Source organism: Hevea brasiliensis, chromosome 7 (genome assembly GCF_030052815.1).
Source record: "Hevea brasiliensis isolate MT/VB/25A 57/8 chromosome 7, ASM3005281v1, whole genome shotgun sequence".
Lineage (NCBI taxonomy): Eukaryota > Viridiplantae > Streptophyta > Magnoliopsida > Malpighiales > Euphorbiaceae > Hevea > Hevea brasiliensis.
In genome coordinates, this window is record NC_079499.1 from 12,580,567 (window position 1) to 12,601,628 (window position 21,062).

General features: G+C 31.9%; 2 protein-coding genes across 2 annotated transcripts; both read left to right on the forward strand.

The window, feature by feature from the left end:
• Positions 1-686: 686 nt before the first annotated feature.
• LOC110636219 (uncharacterized) lies at positions 687-1,292 on the forward strand. The gene has a single exon (XM_058149369.1). It carries the CDS (start codon positions 687-689, stop codon positions 1,290-1,292), a length of 606 nt encoding a protein of 201 aa, XP_058005352.1.
• Positions 1,293-4,318: 3,026 nt separating this feature from the next.
• LOC110635064 (centromere/kinetochore protein zw10 homolog) lies at positions 4,319-20,984 on the forward strand. Its single transcript, XM_021784252.2, has 14 exons — positions 4,319-4,980; positions 5,394-5,531; positions 6,017-6,190; positions 6,502-6,663; positions 9,206-9,439; positions 9,523-9,672; positions 16,570-16,662; positions 17,226-17,321; positions 17,526-17,654; positions 17,747-17,824; positions 17,924-18,082; positions 18,163-18,313; positions 18,437-18,519; positions 20,477-20,984. Exons 1-14 carry the CDS (start codon positions 4,432-4,434, stop codon positions 20,558-20,560), a joined length of 2,280 nt encoding a protein of 759 aa, XP_021639944.2. The 5' UTR covers positions 4,319-4,431; the 3' UTR covers positions 20,561-20,984.
• Positions 20,985-21,062: the final 78 nt, after the last annotated feature.

The following is a 21,062-nucleotide window of genomic DNA, read 5'->3' on the forward strand; positions in this document are numbered from 1 at the left end:
ATTTATTTAAGTATATTTATATTATTTTCTAACTGAAATACTTAATAGAATATAATTAAAAAGACTTTATACGGTATTAAATTTAAATTTAAATATTTTTTAATATAAATTAAAGGTCTTTAAAATCGAGAACTGTTGATGAAATTAAACCATACAAGATATGTTTGGAATTATTGTTATTAAGAAAATTTTTAAATGCATTAATTAAAATATTTAAAATTAATTTATGATTAAATTTAATTATAAGAATTTTAAAATAAATAAATAATTTTTTAATAATATTTAAAATAATAATATTTTTAACCTAAATACCGTAGAAACCACAAGAAGTCAAGAATTTGATCTTTGGTACGCACGGAGAAGCACCAGAGGACGAGAAATTATTGGATATTCTTAATATGTATGTGCTTTTATTTATAATTATATAAAATTTATTTTTAAAAATTAAATAATATTAATTTAATTAAGTTTTTAAATTTAAAATTGAGATTCTTCAAATAAAAAATAAAGATAGAGACGAGAGTGAACGACACGTTCCAGGAGGCGCGTTATTTGGGCGGTGAACTAACGGCGCTGAGAATTGCCAAAAGCAAATATTCCCAATTTAAAAAGGAAAATGCTAACGCCCTTACACAACTTAAACCAGAGAACCAGAGCATTGCAAGACCATTCCCCAGTCAAAAACCATGAAGAATCTCTATAAGAAAGGCAAAGTTCATCCATCTACGCCGTCCGTCTCCCACCACTTATCGCTGCTTCCGGCAACAATTCTCACCCTTGCAGCTGCTCTCTCCGATGAAGACAAACAAGTCTTAGCTTACCTTATCTCCAGCTGCGGAACCTCCAACTCCAAATCCACCAGCTTCACCGGTCACCAGAAAACTACTCTTCCCACTGATGATGATCATCATGGCGATGAAGTCAGCGGCGGGAATCATGATCCAATGTTTGAATGTAACTGTTTTAGTTGTTACATGAGTTTTTGGGCGCTTTGGGACAGTTCACCTAACCGTCAACTGATACACGAGATCATTGAAGCTTATGAGGAAGAGTTGTTCCAGAAGAAGAAGAAGAATTCGAAGAAGAAGAAGAAGGAGAAAAGTAAGCGAGTTTGCGATGAGTCAAAAGAGAATATTGATCAAGAGAAGGCATTGAAGGACGAGTTGGAATCGGAGGAGAAGAATTCATCTGCTAAGATTGAAGATGTTCAGGTGGAATCGGAGAAGGGTGCCGTGAGGAAGGTTGCGAGCTTCATTGGAGAGAAATTTTGGGGAATTTGGAGCAGGGATTAATTAATTTCCTGTTTTTTTTTTTTTTTCTCTTCCTCTGCAAATTGGAGATGAGATTTCTTTTTTTTTTTTTTAATTACTACTTATAAATTATCTAAGTGGGAATTGAATTGATTTCCATTGAATTATTGTGCATTTCTTTTTCTTCCTTTTTTTTTTAATTCTTTTTTTTTTAATTCCATGGAAATGGAACCAATTTAATCAGAGCAACTTGAGAAAAATTAAAAGAATCAGTTTTAAAATTATGAAAATTGAAAAGGAATTACATGCCATTGAAAGAACATTGCATTTCTCTATTGAATTTTCTTGGATAGTTTCTGGTTTTCTTTGTGCAATTATTTTAGATGTAAATTATTCAAAATTTGGTCTAATATTTACTTGTCTTTATATATAATTAAATATAATTCTTGAATCTCATATTATACAAAAATAAAAAAAAAATACAAATAAATTAACTAATTATAAATAATCTAATTAGTCTTTTAAAATAAATTATGTCAGGTTTAAGTCTATTTATTTATTTATTTATTATTTTATGATAATAAACAAAAATGGTTATTTTTCCAGTTGTATCACATTAATTATTATTTAATTTATTTATGTCTTAATTAAATAAAAAAAATTTTAAAAATTATTTTGAACTAATAAAAATTTGAGATGGGGATGTTTACGTATGGATTGAAAGTGTCAAAGGTCAATATTCTCCTGCTTTGATAAACAACCGTAGACGAGAAAAAGCACACATATTCAGACTTGGACCATTTCTAAGTAGAAAAGAAAAACCAACGTCTCTCACTCGCATGGAAGTCGCTAGATTTCAGGTTCCAACTCCACATATTGTTCGTCCGTCCATTTAGGGGATGTGTCTGATAACTACACGTGTATGTATTTAGAATATGAGCTTCAGACAAAAATTATATTTTATATTCAAATTATGGAAGTTAACCATTTTCTAATCCTTTGAGATCAACACAAGGCAATATAAGCATGTAAAATCTCAATTATTTAAATTAAAATTTTAATATTAATTTAATTAGTGATGTTGTCTAAGGGTCTTGGGTCAGTGAGTGATCAAAATGGTGCCTATAATAAAAAAAGAGAAGTAAAGTTGGTGACTTGAGTTAGATCATTCTTATATTTAAGTCGATAAATATTAGTAAAAGGGAAATTTTTATAAAATAGTAGAAAAAAATATAATAATGTACCTTAAATATTGATATAATCTATATTTATAGAGTAAAAGATAATATTTTTTTAGTTTTAATAAGGATTTAATCAAATCATACTAGCTTATTTTTTTTTACTCTTTGCTAAAGTGTCACCTAAAGTGTCACCTAATGTGTCATACATTCTCGATGATAGTATGGGACATACTTTTCTAATATAATTAATTCATACCCATTACTCTTATCCGAATACATATTAATTTTAATTTTAGTTTAATTAATTATATAAATAAAATATTTATTAATTTAAAAATTATTTTTTTATTGGATCATATTTTTTATGAAAGTTAGGATCATATTTTTTTATGAAAGTTATGTGTTATTTAAAATATAATATTAACTTAATTATAAACTTAAATATTATATAATAAAAAAATATAATGATAAATTTTAAAAATATAATTAGGCAAAAGATGTTTAAAAATTAAAATAAATTAATAATGGAAGTTTGCTCATTGAAATTCAATTCATTCAAATTTTGTTATTTTACTTAATTTGATTTGCCTATATATATATTTTATAATTTAAAATAAAATTAACTTGTATAATGAGATTGTATAGTTAAATTAATGTGAAAAATATTATTTATAAAATTAAAAAATAATAAATTTTGAAACGTATTTTGTAGTTTAGTGTATCATCATTATAAAATTTTTATTTTCATTGTATTAATATCTTAAAATTTTATGTTGTCATATTTTTTAATATAAAAAATTTTATAAATTATTTAATATATTTGATAAGTATTTTTTTTAATTATATATTATATTATATATGTTATAAGATATTATATATTAAAATATAAATATAAATTTAATTATGATTTTTAATTATTTTATAATAATTATATAAATAATACCCTCAATTAGTGAATTTTTTTTCTCCTTTTTCCTTTTTTATCTTCCTCTCATTTTTATTAATTTGAAATTTTAAAACATAACAAGTTATTAATATTGAAAAGAGCATAATATCTCACATAAATACATTAAAAAAAAAACTAAGATCATTGACAATAAATTTCATAGGTAATCTCACTAATTTTGTTAGTAATTGTGATTATTGATAAATTTTATGGCCACAGATAAATGCCTTGTCGCTAAATCTTTACTGACACGAGAAATGTAACCGAAAGTAATTAGCGACAATAATTTTATAGGTAAATTTATCTTTTAGGCGTTGCTAACTTTGTCAGAGGCAATGTAAATCCTACTAATTACAGGCAAATGTCATAGGTAATTACCGGTGATATTTTTTATCTATATTTTTAATTTAAATTTTATAATTTTTAATTTAATTTAACTTTTAATTTCTTTTAATTTAATTTTTTAAATTTAATTTTATTTAATGTTTTAATTTTATTTTTAAAATTTAAATTAATTACTAATTTAAATTAATTTAATTTAATTTTTTTATTTCTTATTTTACATTTATTTTTTGTTAAAATTTATAATATTATAACTAATCTAAAAGACGATAAGGTTAGAAGACAAATTTTTATAATCTAAGTAGATCAAAGTACAATTGAATCGGATATTATAAAAAGCTTTATTATTATATGAAAATTTGTTATTATGCTTTTATTTTAATCTGCCAGATGGCTTTTATTAATTTTTTAATTTTTTAAATTTTATCAATTCTTATATTTAGAATATAAAATTCATTTTTTGAAATTTTAAAAAATATTCATTTTGAAAAAAATAAAAATGAGCATATTAATGGGCCAGAACCTAACTTTTATTCTCCAATAGCAATGGGCCTAAAAGTCCATCACAAACTGATCCTCATCGGCACATATCATTCCTCCGCCATAAACGCCCAATTTCGTCTTATTCCACTGTATATTCACTCCAAAATCCGCTGCACTCAGAGACTGAAAATTCTTTCTAACCGCCATTTACATTAGTCCGGTCGTTCCAATGGACGCTTTGTTCGACGCAATCAACGTCCGAGACCTACTTTCCACCGGCGACCTGACGGACCCTACCTCCCCACTTTCCGCACCTGATCTCCGCCTCCTCATAACCAGGCTCGAATCTCATTCTCTCCAAATCAAGTCCAGAGTACAATCTTACATCCTTTCTCACCACAGCGACTTCTCCTCTCTCTTCTCCCTCTGCAACGACGCCGTTTCACAGGCTAATCAAATCAATGAGAAGGTTTCGGATCTCATAGGCTTGCTTTCTGATTCTCCTATTGATGTTGAGATTAGGGAGATTGTTGAGGAAGCGAGTGTGAAGATGAGGGAGCTGAGGGTGAAGAAGGAATTGTTGGAGTTGGTAAGGGCACTTGTGGGAATCAGTGACAGGTTGAGAGATGTAAGAGAGGCATTGAAGAATGGACGGCTGACATTTGCTGCTGAGGAAGTAAGGGACTTAAAGAAGGCCTTGAGGATTGGTGATGAGGATGAGAAGGATCCTGTGGTGTACGGCTTGTTAAGGAAGGAGTGGCTCGATTGCTTTGAAGAGGTAACAATTTTTGTTTGTAAGGCTTTGTTTGCTAGCTGAAGAATTTGAGGAAAATCTAACTTGAATGCTTTGTGTTTGTATAGTTAAGTGGATATTTTAGCATCATTTAGCTGACAGTTTGGAAAATTTGCCTTAATCTTAGTGAGTTTTAGATTCGTGTATAAAATTCCATTTTCCACTTATTTTATATTCATATAGAGCAAAGATATATTAATATTGTCTAGCTAAAAAATAATTGTAGAGAATTTAAGTTCGCAACTCACAATTGGAGATATCATTGTGGTTTATTTTGTGAGACAACTCAGTAACCAAATGGTGTATTATTTTATTTACTGTTATAGTGAATTGTGATTGGTATATTTGTGATTTTTATTTTGTGATTTTTTTTAGATGAATTGGATTTGGGTTTGTAGATTCAAGATGTGCTCGTGAGGTTCATGGACAATGCAGTACGGTTTGAACCAGATTCTGGTGGAATTCGGGTCAAGTATCAGTTGAGCATGGATGGAATTGCTGGGGTTGACCTTCGCACGGTTTTGGAAGCATTGGAAGTATGTGTACTTGTTATCTCATCCTCAAGAAAATTCAATTTTTTTGGTGATTCCTACAATATATTGTGTCAAAAAGGTCTTAAAATCCCATCAGAGGTTGGTCCATAAATATTATTTGCTCTTGGGGTAATTGCTCCATTGAGGTTATGTTTAGCATTGCTATTGCACATAGCTATCAAGTTTGCATGACAATAATTGAGTTAGAGAAGGAATAGCTATTTAAAATTTATCAATGAAAGTCAATAGCTATTTTCAGATCTTCAAATATGAACTTTTAAAATCAGCTTTTGGAATTTGGATATAGAAATTAAATTGTAAAAATCTGTTCTCTATTACCAAAGAGAATTCCTTCTAACATATTGTCTAAAAACTGCTATTAGCAACAACAGTGCCAAACATACTCTGAATATTTTGAAGCAATTGGATAGATGCTTATTGAATCCGAAGCTTCAATTCAGTCACTCACTTATTAGGGGATACTGTAGGTGATTGGAATTTTGGATTATGGACTTGCTAAAGTGGCTGACCAGATGATCAAGTTTGTTATAACTCCTGCCGTTAATTCTCGATCGTCCATTTCATTTGTAGAAGATTCTGAAAAAGTCTCGGAAGCAACTGCTGAGGCAGTGTTGAAGATGGTACCATCATTTGATCCAAAGGTAAAATTGTTTAGTAAAATTGTCAATATTCTTTATTATTTATATTTTTACATTCACTAATATTCAATACAATGGCAAGACCAATTGTAAAGCTGTAATATGAAATGCGTGCATAAGGTTTGCGTGAAAAAGACAATGTTCTACACTTTCATTACATTGCATTTCCTTTTTGAAAATTTTATAAATAAATTGTTATACAGATGGATAAAAGTTCTGCCAATAGATGAAATCTAGCAACGTTTTTATCCACTTTGTTTACTGTGGTATATGTTAATTGTTACTTTAACATTTTTTTGTCCTCCAATTATCAGATGGAAGATGTGGATGGTGAGAATATGTATTCAAGGATCATTCAGGTTGTAAAGTTTATTTATGAACGCATATGCTTCCAAAATGTTTTTTGGAATCAGAGTTTTGGAAGATTGACATGGACCAGTATATCTGACTTGATTATTTCTAGCTTCCTCTCCAAGGTTTGTTACTTTGACTTTTCACATGTGAGCCGCATTTGTCATTTTCTATTTTGTTTGTTTTGAAGTCACCGTGATAAGAAATTATACGTGCAAACCATGATTTTAAATCGTGGTCATGGCTGCGAGTAACAGAAATGGGACTGTAAGTGTAACGTCCGTAACATAACAGTAATGGCCTGTCGCTACGTAAATTTTTTTGAAAAATTTGCAAAGTTTATGAAATGAATAAATATTCGAAGATATAATTAAAATTAAGATATATAACTAAATAACAAATGAAAACATTAAATCCATCATTCTTATACATTATTAGTATTAATCAATTTAAAACCAAATAACTAAGAAGATAGTAAATAACTAATCTTATTACCATCAAAATGAGTGTTTAGGAGATTCTTGATTATCTTCACTTTTGATCCTAGGACCGGGACTTGGAGCTTTGATCATTAGCTTAGATTGTAATCCTACTATATAATTAGGTTGTAAACTTACTATTTAATTTATGAAAATCAATTTCAATAGTTAATTTTATGATTATTTATTTTTCTTAAATTTTTTCTTGTCAAAGCCTAAATTTATACTTAGCAAATATTATTAATGCCTAAAACTTTCTTTGATATTATTTTCTAATTATTTATGTATTTGCCTAAAAATATTCAAAAATAGCTAAAACTTAGAAAAAAATAAATAATAACTCACCTTTTAATTTCCTTTACTTTAAAACTACCTTGTCTATTTGACAATCCATGCTCTTGAGCTAAAAAATTTATAGGGAAATGAATGATTTCACTTGAGTTGGTTGTAGAGAAAATTGAGAGAAAGTTAAGAGAAAATGGCTTAGTTGTCGAAAGAGAAAATGAAAAGGTGCTAAAATGAATGAACCAAGATAGTTTTTTGCCAAAAAAGATTCCCTCTATTGCATTTTTCACATGAAAGAGGTAAAAAAAGTCAAAGAATTCATAGCTGGAAAAGTAAGGACTATTATGACTGTTACTTAACAGTTGGTAATGGCCGTTACCTTTAAAAAATGGCTGTAATGGCCTTTACAGTTATAAATTTAAAAACCCATTAAATAACGATGGTAACGGTAATAGTAAGCCAAAAAACCTTTAAATAACAGTCATTTCGCATTGCGACATTCGTTATTTAAAACCATGGTGCAGACACACACCCCTTTTACGTTGAAGCTGGAGATACATGTTAAAATATTGATTATACATTCCTACTGTTTTCATTAAGTGTTACCAGGGTTTTACATTCATTAATTGACATCTGCATTGTACTTAAAATAACCAAGTGGAGAGCATAGGAATTTGATAGCAGCATAGGCAATATTGCTCATTGATAGGACAATTTATGTCAATGGCTTACTATCTGCAAAAAGTCTTTCAAGTAACTGCTTCATACCCTTTTGGGTTTTCTCAAAAGAGCTTGGATGTATATATATAGTCATAATGAATGTTATTTGGAAGAATGCTAACTACTAAGAATTATCATGCATATGTCAAATATGATTTTCTTTCAAAATGATAGGTACTGCTTGTTTTCAAACATAATGTAGTAATGGGAAGCAAATGGATTGAATGATGTCTGAAGTTGGCAAAAAATAAGTCATCTCTTTCAAAATGGTTTCTGATGGATATAAAAACTGAAATTTATAGATGAGAGTTCATTCTTTACAAAAGTTTAAGTGGTAAATTGTTGCATGCATGACAGATCATTAAACCTTTACATGCTAGAACTCTAATGTTGACTATGATTATTGTAGATTATTAATATAACTCAAAACAAAAATAATTTTAAGACCTGTAGAACTAGTATTCATGACTGATGAAACTACCTGCCCCTGTTGAATTCTGCGGAAACTGGTTTACCCAATTCCCATATGGAATCTCCCACAACGCGATCCCACCAAATTAATGCTTGTGGTAAACTAACTTTTCCCTTGTTGATTCTTGTATAGACTTTGAAATGATTTATATCAACATGCACTGTGGATTTGAAGTTGGATATACATTCTGAGAGAAGTTAGTACTTAGTAGCCTGTGGTGATTTGGGGCAGTTTTACATGGAGTAGATGTGGTCAATTTGGAACTTGTTTCCTGGCTTCTGTTGCATTCTGGTAGGTGGCATGTTACTTGAATGCTGCTTATCAGAGGGAAAGTCTTTGGTTGAAGGGAAATTGTTTGAAGTGGGGTTGAGTGAGCAAGATTTCATTAAAGTGCTTGGTTAACTATACCTTGTACTGTTCATTATATACAAGAATTTATATTGTTGTTTGCACCCAAGGGTTGCTGTATTTTTTATTTTTCTTCATTTGTCTTGGAGTTTACATTAATTTTAAAAGAAACTGCAATTTTACTGAATGAGGAAATTACCTTGGTTGTGGTTTGTGTTAACTTGTTTGCTTTAATATGTGCTTCATGTGGTTCTCTGTCCTAATGCTGCATGTTTCTTCTTCTTCATTGTTTTCTTTTTGTTTCAATTTATGCAACTCTTTGTTTGCATGTATGGATGACAGTGAGGTTTTTTTTTTCCCCAGGCGGTTCCTGAGGATGCTTCAAAACTTGCTGACTTTCAGAAGATCATCAAACTCACATCTGAGTTTGAAACTGAGTTAAAAGAAATGAAATTTATTTCAGCATCTGATAGCACAGACCAAAAATTGAGCAATTTTGCAGAAAATGTTGAGATTCACTTTGCATGTAGGAAGAAGACAGAAATTTTGGCAAAAGCTAGAAATTTGCTTTTACAGTGTGACTTTTCCATTCCACAAGTGAGCTTATAAATACTGGAATGCTTTTTCTGTAGATATTTATTATATTTTAGTCAGCTTCTGAATAATGAGTACTTCCATAGGAATATATAAGAGAAGGTCGTCCACTGAAGAGTGCTGGAATGGCTGTAAATTCTTCTGAGCATGTTGTTGACTTGCTCTTTCTATCCGAGAGGTGTGTGGTGTCCAAAGCAGCTTCCCAACTTATGGAGCTAGTACATAAGACGCTTAAGGTATTTGATTTATAGAATGAAGTAATTTTGAAATTTTTGTTGCTTAGAAAATTTCAATCCACATGTTTTTTCATAGATTTTGGCATGGTAGCCTTACCAGTGGAACCTTTTTGTTGCATAAGTTTTCTGCCTTTCTCACTCTACTTTCATCAGTGCTAGTGATTAGGACTGAGCATTCAGTTGGTTTGGTTCAAAACCGAACCGAACCGAATAAACTAAAAATTGAATTTTACATAAATTTAAAAATCAAACTGAGCCAATCTATGTAAACAACCAAACCAAATCAAACCGAACTAAATATGTTCAGTTCGGTTCGAAAATTCAGTTCTTTCTCATCCTCAAACCACTGTCAACATTTCAACCAAACATCCAAGCAGGAATAAAAATTTTTTATCAACACAATAGAAATGTATTAATGATGAACAAAAGTTACATTTAACTCAAAATAATAATCATCAAAATCACAATCCAAAATAAGAGAGCAATATATACAAATTTTAGAAAAATAAATTAAAAAGAAAAAGAAAAGAAAGGGAGGTGATGTGGCATTGCCCCTAGGTGCAGTGCTCTGCTCCCAAAAGAAATGAAGAAATAGAAGAAAATTTAGGAAGAAGAAACTATGGTTACTTGGGTGGGTAGGGTGTAGATTGAAGAAATAAGAAATGAAGGAAGAAGAGAAGATGGATTACTTGAGTAGGTGGGGCGGCATGAAAGATAAGAGAAAGTGTGAGAGAATGAATATATATGAGGGAAATGAATGGCTAAGATCCAGCCTATGGGATGGATGGCTAAGATTGAATGATTGGTAAAAGTAAGAAAAAGAAAGGTGAGGTTGGGTTTTGAACCTTGGGCTGGCATGTCTTTGAAGGGTGGTTGACCATTGGGCTACAAGGTAAATGTAACATATTGCTCTTAGATTTAATATATATCGGTTCAGTTCAGTTGTAGTAAAATTTTTTCCCTTCAAAACCGAATTGAACGAAATTTCCTATCAAATTGAATTGACTTTCCGAATTGAGTTGATGCGGTCAGTTAATTTGGTTTGAGCCGAATAGTCCTCACACCTACTACTGATTGAATTGTTGACATGTTGATCACCATCCAAGCCTAAACTGGTTTTAATTTTTGAGGAGATGGAAGGCTGGTTTCAATTCACAGTATATTTGAAGTTGAGAGGTTATTCTACGTTGTGGTGCATGTAGCGGTCAACATGTGTTAAATTTTCATGAAGTGGCTATCCAAAGATCCAATGCTAAGAGATCTTAAAGCAAACAAGTTAAAACAAACCACAATGAATTTTTATGAAGTGGCTATCAAACGATCCAATGAATTTTCCACCCTCATATTATCATTCTAAGAGATGAATGTGCTTTGTGGGAGAGATGGTTAGTTGCTTTTTAATGCAACAGGATAAGTGAAGTTGAGATGTTCTTCCATGGTTTTGTGAACATAACTATTGAATTTGTGGATGAATTTCATAAAATGGTTATCAAAGGAACCAAGGGTTTGTGTTTGCTGTCCTCTTTTACACTACCATGTTAAGAGATTGATGTGCTCTTTGTTCTGAATGAGCTTTACTTGTCTTTATTTTTTTTTTTTCCTCCAAAATATTGTGTGCACATGAAATGAGGCAACATATCAAAGAGCAACATTGATTGAGAATTTGGTTCAAATTTGATAGCTATTAATGTGTAATTCTCTTCTCGATTTACATGATATGGGGATCTTTCGCATGATCAAGCGTTTCCCTGCCACTTTCCTCTCATTCTTTTATGCCTCCTATGCAAGATCCATGTCATTTTTTTTTTCATTTATGTTTTAGAAATTTTGAGGTTCTATGACTGTTGGAACTTGTTATAATTTTGTATAGATAATTAAATGGGAAAATTACTATTTAGTCGCTATATTTTAACGAAACTAACTACTTGGTCTCTATATTTTAAAAAATATATTATTTAGTCCCTCTAAAAACTTCTGTTAAACTATTTAATATCTGCGTCAAATTTTCCGTTAGTCAATATTGGTCAACCTACTATTTAGTCTCTCGATTTTAATAAAATTAATTATTTAGTCCTTATATTTTGGAAAAACATATTTGTTAGCTCTTGTAATTTGACTCTGTTAACTATTTAGTTTTATAATTATTTTTTTTATACCTAAACTACCTTAATTCTCTTGCCTTTATTTCTTTCTTATCTTTTCTTTTTTTCCTCTACACCCACACCTTTTTTTTTTCCTTATTTTCTCTTTATTTTCATTTGTCATTAAAAATGGTGTAAGCTGTCTACACAAAAAAGTTAATTAGTTTTTTTAAATTTCTAAATACTCAACTCAACTCAACTCAACTAAGCTTTTATCTCAAAAATTTATTGAGGTCGGCTATATGGATTCTCTTTCTCCATTCTAAACAATTTTGGGTTAAATCCTCAGAAATGTATAATGCTTCTTGGTCATATTGTACTACTCTCCTCTAAGTTAGTTTAGGTCTACCCCTTTTTTTTTTCTTTCTATCCTTTAACCCAATGTGCTCTACTTGTCTAACTGGAGCCTCCGTATGTCTATGCTTCACATGACTAAACCATCTCAATCTCTCTTCTCTCAACTTATCTTCAATTGGCACCACTCCTCCCTTTTCTCTAATACTCTCATTACGGACTTTATCTAGTCTAACATGGCTACTCATCCACCTTAACATTCTCATATCCGCAACTCTTATTTTAGATACATACGACTCCTTCATTGCCCAACACTCACTATCATATAAAATGTTCGGTCGTATGGCTGTATGGTAAAATTTTCCTTTCAGCTTATTGGGAATCTTGCGATCACATGAAACTCTCATGGTACGTCTCCACTTCAACCATCCGATTTCAATCCTATGACTAACATCCTCCTCACATTCTCCATCTATTTGAAGGATTGAGTCGAGATATTGAAAGTGATTACTCTGGGGCAATACTACTCCATCCAAACTAACTCCTTCCCTATCACCAGGTCGGCCTTCACTGAACTTGCAATGTATGTATTTTGTTTTCGTTCTACTTAACTTAAAGTCCTTTAACTTTAGAGTACTTTTCCAAAACTCTAGCTTTCTATTGACTCCTTTTCGCGTCTCATCAATCAGAACTATATCATCTGCAAACATCATGTACGAAGGGATACTTTCTTGTATATGTTTCGTCAATTCATCTAGAATTAATGTAAAAAGGTAAGGGCTTACAGCTGAACCTTAGTGTAATCCAACTGAGATAGGAAAATCTTGTCCCCTCCCACTGTGCGCACAATAATTGTTGCTCTTTCATACATATCTTTTAACACTTGTATGTACCGAATAGACCTCTTTTGTTCTAACACTCTCCATAAGACATCTCTTGGAACACTATGATAAGCCTTCTCCAAATTGATAAAAACCATGTGTAGATCTTTCTTCACACCTTTATATTTCTCTATCAAGCTTCTAATGAGAAAGATCGCTTCCATAGTTGAACGACCGGGCATGAAGCCAAATTATTTGGGAGAGATAGAAGTGTCATGACGTAGTCGATGTTTCATAACTCTCTCCCACAACTTAATAGTATGGCTCATAAGTTTAATTCCTCTATAGTTTGAGCAACTCTGTATGTCTCCCTTATTTTTAAAAATAGGTACTTAAATACTCCTCCATTCATCAGGCATTTTCTGTGAGTTTAGAATCTTATAAAATAATTTAGTTAATCATGCCACTCCCATATCTCCTAAACACTTTCACACTTCAATTGGTATTTTATCGGGTTCACAGATTTTACCCACTTTCATTCTCTTAAATGCTTCTTTTACTTATGAAGATCTAATCCTTCTAGTATAATTCACATTCTTTCTATTCTGTAGTCTATATTCACGCTATTACCACTTGGACTATTATTAAAGAGATCATCAAAATAATTTCTCCATCTTTTTTTTAATATCCTCATCTTTCAACAACATTTTTCCTTCTTTATCCTTAATGCATCTAACTTTATTGAGATCTTGACATAAATTATTTCTAAGTAGAGAAAACATAAAAATAATGTCCAAAGAATTGCATATTTAAAAAAAAATGTAAATTAAGATTTAGTTTTCACATAGGAAAATTTTTATTTTTATCTAATAATATATTTTTCAAAATATATGAACCAACTAATTAGTTTCACTAAAATAAAAGGATTACATAGTCATATTTTTCAAAATACATTGATCAAATAATTAGTTCCTTTAAAATAGAGGAACTAAATGGTAATATGAATAGTATGGGTTGAAAAATTTGACGAAAGGATTACATAGTTTAATGGAAATTTTTACAGAGACTAAATAGTATGTTTTTTAAAATATAGGGATCAAGTTAATTTCGTTAAAATACGAGGATTAAATAGTAATTTTCCCTAACTAAATTTATGTATTCCATTCAAGATGTATAAGGATGCTAGTGTTGCATAGCCATTTGACCCATAAATGACAATGGGTTTCTTAGATAGTATGGGTGAAAAAAATCTAAGAAGGGTCCCTTGTGATGTAAAACAGCTAAGAGCAAAGAACAAAATAAGGATCAATCCTTGAAAAAGAGAACTAATTCTCAAAATATTATTGATCTCATATAAATTGTCATAACAAAGCTTGTTTAATCTGATAACAATATAAATCCTAGGTCTTATTTATAGAATTTGAAATCCCAATTACATTAGAATTTTAAAATCCTAATTCAATTCTAATTAGGAATACTAAATTAAATAAAAAGATATTAGAAAATAATAAAAGTCCTAAATAATAGACCTAATAAGAATAAAATTCCTAAAAAATAAAACTTTTAAATTTCCTATTTTACAACTCAATTTAATTTAACTCAACTTAACTAAGCCTTTATCTCAAAAATTTGGGGTCGACTATATGGATTCGTTTTCTCCACTCTAAACGATTTTGGGTTAAATCCTCAGAAATGTGTAATGTTTCTAGGTCGTGTTGTACTACTCTCCTCCAAGTCAATTTAGGTCTATCCCTTTTTTTCTTTCTATCCTCTAACCTAATGTGTTTTACTTGTCTAACTGGAGTCTCTGTATGTCTACACTTCACATGATCAAACCACCTTAATCTCCCTTCTCTCAACTTCTTCTCAATTGGCATCACAAATTTCCTGTTTTACATGGAATATAATTCCTAAATTGTATAAAGAATATCACCTTTCTATTCTACATTATTCTCCCTTGGTTGGATTGGTCCTCGAGTCTTGAAGTGCAGGAGAATCATAAACTGCGTTAGGAGAACAATAAACTCTTCATTCTTGTAGGTGGCAACAAGCTTGAAATCAAGCACTTCATGCTTTCCTTTGCATTTCTAAAAACATCTGAACAAATAAAATCAAATGGATTAACAACTGAAAGGCTCTTCAAATCACTAGGAATAAGTTAATTTTCTTCAATCTCCACTGAAATTTCCATGGCTTGAGTAGCCTCATAAGTTTCTTGCTCTAGAATAGGTTCTTCAACGGGTGTATGTTCAAGACTCAAATTTTCGGATTCTTCAATCTTAGGTTCTTCAGGTTGCTCCTTTTCAATTTCATCTTTAACCTTAAGTTGCTTTTCAAATTCAAGCTTCTCTTGTTGTTCTTCTTGTTCTTCTTGTTGTTGCCTTGTTTTTTTAAGACTTTTTGGCTTTATATTTTCAATATTTTTTATTGTATCCAACTATTCTCTCAACTGAAACAAATGCGCTTCTTTCCATGCTTTAAAATTTTCAACTTCTTAATCCTTAACTTGCTGATGTGCTTGTTGACCATGGTACTCATTTTAACATTCTTCAAGTGCTTTCTCTCTATGTTGTAGGATTGGCTGTATATCTTGATATTCATCAAATAAACCACGAGGAGCATAATTAAGACCATAATATAAATCCATCTACTAACATATCTCATCAGGCTGTTCATAATAGTCATTAATTTTAGCTTGTATTCTTTGAATTGTATCCCATAACTTATCTAATTGTATATTAGAATAAGTAATTGCATTATGTAGTCCTTCATTATCACTCCACCACGTAGTATTCAAATTAAAGAAGCATACCTCATCCAAAAAAAAAAACTCAAATTTCTCCCATTAGTTGTGGCGCAATCTATTGTTGGAGAGGTGACGTGGCAGTGATGTTGCCAAAGAGAGCTGACATAGCAGTTGTTGCAAAAATCTGATGCAAATGGGGGCATAGAAAGACTTGGTGAGTACAATCTGGTTTGTGGCGGATCTGACTTGACCCGTTGAGTTTTAAAGCTGGAGGTGTCACAATGAGTTTTCGATCGCAGGAATGGGCAGATCAGAGGTAGGAGAGCTGCTGGAATGGATCAGATGCCAGAGAAATCTGGGAAATTTTCAAGTCCAAATCGGGTCAAGATCTGACCCGGTTGGATCTTCTTTTCCGGGCAGCTGTAGGTGATTGGAATGTCACCGGAAAGGTCAGAATCTAACAAGGGTCCCAAAATTCACTTACAAAGTATGTGATGTAGAACAACAAAGAACAAAGAACAAAACAATAACCAATCCTTGAAAAAGAGAACTAATTTTCAAAATATTATTGATCTCATAGAAATTGTCATAACAAAGCTTGTCTAATCTAATAATAATAGAAACCTTAAGTCTTATTAATAGAATTAGGAATCCAAATCACATTAGAATTTTAGAACCCTAATGTAATGCTAATTAGGAATACTAAATTAAACCAAAAGAAACTAGAAAATAATAAAATTCCTAAATAATTGACCTAATAAAAATAAATTCCTAAAGAATAAAACTTTTGAATTTCCTATTTTACATGGAATATACTTCCTAAATTGTATTAGGAATATCATCTTTCTATTCTGCGTTAGTATGCTTGCTAATGATAGATGGTGACTTGATGCAGGATGTTTGTTTGTCATCTCCAAGAGTCGCACTTGAATTCTATCATGCAGCAAGGGATGCTATACTTCTGTATGAGGCTGTTATTCCTGTAAAGGTTAGTACATGGAACTTAGTTCCATGACATGACAATTTACCTGCTTAATTGTATGTAATATTGTTCTTCGGGTTGGTTGTCCTTCTATGTGCAAAAAACAGTGAGGCATTTGAAAAGGCCTTTTATCAAAGCATGGGATTTGGTTTCTAATATGGAATTGTGTCTCTATGGAAATTTCAATATCTTGTTTCTATGATGAGTCATTGTGGGTTGTTGATTTTCCTTTTTATCTGTTAATCATGGGTATTGAGCTATTGATAGAAAGGTACCTAAATTTCTTAAAGCTCTTTGGGTTTCTTTTGGGCGCCTCTTATAATGGATCTGCCTTATTCAATTTCCTAAATCTATTTTATTTTCATCATTTTTGTTTCAGACAAATTTTTTACATATGTTCCCATTTTTCTTTGAGATGCATTATACACGTAATACATTTGACCTCAACCAAAGCTTGAAGTATAACTCTTTTATTCTATAACCTTTATGGCTTAGCTAGACAAAATATTGAATTGTCTTGTGTTTATGTTCATAATTATGTTAGTAACCTTCAGTTTTGACTTATGAAGCTAGAAAGGCAGCTTGATAGCATCAACCAGGTTGCTGTTCTCATGCACAATGACTGTCTCTATCTATCCCAAGAGATATTAGGACTGGCATTTGAGGTATGCATGGGTAGACTAAATATTTATCTATAATGAATTATACAAGATAATTTGTGTTGTACATTTGCTATTGTTTTGAAGTGACATGTATTCAACTAAATATTTTCAATCATATGATAGAAATGAAAAGGAATATTTGAATCCTTTTTCTAAGTCCATTAGAAAAACTAATTGTTTGCATGCCTTTGAATTGTGATGTTTCAGTATAGGTCAGACTTCCCAAATTGTATCAAGGAACATGCTGTTTTTGTTGACATGGCTCCACGATTTCATATATTGTCAGAGGAGATACTAAATAGACAAATCCAACTTGTTATTTTTAATTTGAAAGAGGTAAATTGTCAGATATGCACTGTCAAATCTCAGACTCAGAAAGTTTTTAAGGTTAACCAGACAATAGGAACTGACAATATGCTCCCTACCAGGCCATAGATGGTGCTGACGGCTTTCAGAATACTCATAAAATCAAACAATTTGAATCTACAAAGTTTAGTATAGATCAGGTAAGTATGTTTTATGCATGCTGCATGCACTTCTTTCCTTAAGTTGTTGGTTGATTTTATCTTAACTTTATGTGGTAGAACTAAATGTTTCTCTATTAGGTGGTTTTTATTCTTGAAAAAGTACGTCTTATATGGGAGCCACTCTTGCTGCCTCCTATTTACAAGAAAAGCACATGTATAGTTTTAGAGTCAGTTTTTTCTAGAACAGTGAGAGACATACTCCTTCTAGATGATATGGCCGCCGAGGAAACATTACAGGTATGATCTATAGCATTTAAGTTTTTGTGGGTTTCAAGGCTTGTGCTTGGAGGATATCTAATTTTTTCATATTTCCCCAGCTTCAAAGACTCATCCATTTGATGTTGGAAAGCCTAACTTCTTTGATGGAGTCCTTGATTGCTGTCATCCAAAAGGAGAAGTCAGAAGATTATTCTAGATTTCCTCTAGATGATCTCATACCATCTTTACGTAAAATTCGCAAACTTGCAGGCATGGTTTCAGTCTTTCGCTTAAGTTTGTTTCTGGAAGTTGATAGATAAGTATTTGATGTTGTCTCATTTCTTTTTCTTTTTCCTACCTCAAGTTCTCACTATTTTGCTTTATAATTCTCAGAACTGCTAGACATGCCCTTGAAATCCATTACAACAGCTTGGGAGAGTGGGGAACTCCTCAACTCTGGTTTTACAGTGTCAGAGGTATGCATACATCTGCAAGGTTTAATTAAGTGACCTTTTTTTAGATATATTGTATATCTTTTTTGCCAATAATTTAGAGAAACTAATGTTTTACACATGCAATGAATCCCAGTTAGCCATTTCAAAAAAGGGATTCTTGTTGTGGTCAAATGTTCTTGTAAATCATAGGGTGCTTGTGCTGTACCTTTGGGGCTAAAAGAAGAATAATGTAATGCTGAGAAACAGTTAATGATGTAAATTTAAGGGACAAGCAAGGGTTACACTTTTAACTTTATGGTTTGTATTTGTGCGCAAGATTAAAAAATTTAACACATTGTTGGGGTGGTGGTGGTGTTGGTGATGAAGAACTTATGGTATTTCATGGTGGTGATGGGAGTGATGGCAGTGGTTGTAGTTGTGATAGTATGGATGTTTTCCTCCTCTTCCTTTTCCTCGCTTTAATCTAAACCCCTTAGATTAACACATTACTTCTTTTAGGGCTAAAGTGCTAACATCCTATAATGGCTATTCTTCCTAGGGCTGAGCAAATGGTCGGTTCGATTCTGAACCGAATCAAAAAATCGAAATACAATTTATTGTAGACTGGACTGAACCAGTCTTAAGAGACTAACCAAATTGAATCAAACCAAAATAAATTGAATTGGTTTCTGTTCATCAATTCTTGAAATCAAACAAACACAGAAACCTAGCACAGTATCAATAGAAATTCAACAGTCAACCAAAAATTCAACAATCAAACTTAAATTTTAACCATTTTCACATATTCAAACAGCATGCTATTCTTGGAGAATCAATTGGAGCTTCAGGAGGACTCAAATGTAGAGCTATTTGTCCAAATAGAGGAAACCCATACAAAATCTTCAAGATTCGACAATGCTAAGATGAGAAATAGAACTCCATTCTCTAATCAATTGATGGAATCAATTCGACAATCACATGCAAGTATCTCTAGACTCTGGCTTTTGCCATGGCTTGAGAGCGTAGACGGAGGACAAGGTTGGAGGGGTCGGGGTTCGGAGATTGAGATTGAGAAAACTCCGTCGAAGATGAGTCTCTACTGCCTGCTGGTCCGTTGGGATCGAGATTGAATCGGAGATGAGGGAAGAGAAAAGAATGGAGCAGAGAGGGACTATGCAATGTGAGAGAGAGAAGGGTGATGGAGGTGTTTAATCAACGATCTGCCTGAGAAAGTGAGGATAGGGATTGAGGTAAGATGGAGAAAAGGATATGAAAGAGAACTGAGAGGTGAGAAACTGAGAGAGAAACTAATATGAGAAACTCTAAAACTTGGCTTTGGAAATGTCTGGACTCTGAAAACTTGGGCTGGGCCTCTGTTGGGGAAGGCTAGGGAAAGAATGGGCGTAAAGAGGCAGGGCCCAGGGCTTAGACAAGCTAGCTTAATTTGGTCGGCTCAGTTAGTTCGGTTTTTTACTGAGCTAACATAACCGAAAAACCAAAATTCTATAAGAATAATAATACAAACCAAATTGAACCATTACAAAACTGAACTGAAAACCAAATTTCAACAGCTCATTAACCGAAAACTGCTTGGCTCTACTTCTTCTCACCATACCATATGCGTAAATGGGTAACATGACCTGTCCCATTAGCATTGTGGCAAACACAACCTAGGGGTTGATAAATTTTCTAGAGATTCCCTAGTTGTGATGAACCTCACCCATAAAGTAAAGTTTAAGTTTACTCTCCCACAACCAAGAAGCTAACATCTCTGGGTTAAATATGGGCTCTTGGAATGGGAGAACTATAATTGTATGGAGAAAGCCTGATATTACAATAGATTAAACTTCTATATTGAAAAGGAAACTTTTTGGGTATTTAGAAATGATGTAAAAGAAAAAGCAAAGTATAAGATCAAGCTTTCAAATGCATTTGTTGGTTGTCATTTGGTTTCTGTTCTACATTCTTCAGTGCGCTTAGCAGCTCTTCAATTTTGCAGGTAGAAGATTTTATTAAAGCCATATTTGCAGAATCATCTTTGCGAAAGGAATGCATACGGAGAATACAAAACGTCAGCTTGTGAAAGTTACAATTTACCAGGAATTTCAGCTCCAATTAACATCAATATAGGCGAGGTGAAGAAGAGGAAGACAAATGAGAAGAGAAGAAATTTGTCGCACTGGGGACAGCAAATGGCTGCTGAATTTAATCCCTCTAAAATTAACTGCTTTCCCATCCAGTCAACAGAGCTAGATTTACAGGTTTCTCATATATTTTGTAAAGCTGTTTTCTTTGTAAAGCAAAATACCTTATCGCAGAAGTGTACTTCTGTTGAACTGTGTACATTTGTTTTCTTATTTGTTTGTTTTTTTTTTTTTTAAATTGAAAACAGGAAAATGCCTGAAGTGTTAAATTCAAAATTGCATTTTGTTACTTGGAAGTCACTCAAATTGCAGATGCTATACGATTATTGGAATGCATCTGTCATCAAATTGTGTAATTTTCTACGTACTCTGATTTGAGTTTTTCTGTTTCCAGCTGTTTAGGGTTCGATTGAGTTCATGTGAATCAGAATATTGGTCGAA

Bases quoted from the DNA above. Each gene is read 5' to 3' on its own strand.
- LOC110636219 (XM_058149369.1), top strand. From the start codon at position 687: ATGAAGAATCTCTATAAGAAAGGCAAAGTTCATCCATCTACGCCGTCC.
- LOC110635064 (XM_021784252.2), top strand. From the start codon at position 4,432: ATGGACGCTTTGTTCGACGCAATCAACGTCCGAGACCTACTTTCCACC. The intron at 9,673-16,569 runs GTATTTGATTTA...GACTTGATGCAG, and splicing joins TAGTACATAAGACGCTTAAG to GATGTTTGTTTGTCATCTCC. The intron at 16,663-17,225 runs GTTAGTACATGG...TGACTTATGAAG, and splicing joins AGGCTGTTATTCCTGTAAAG to CTAGAAAGGCAGCTTGATAG.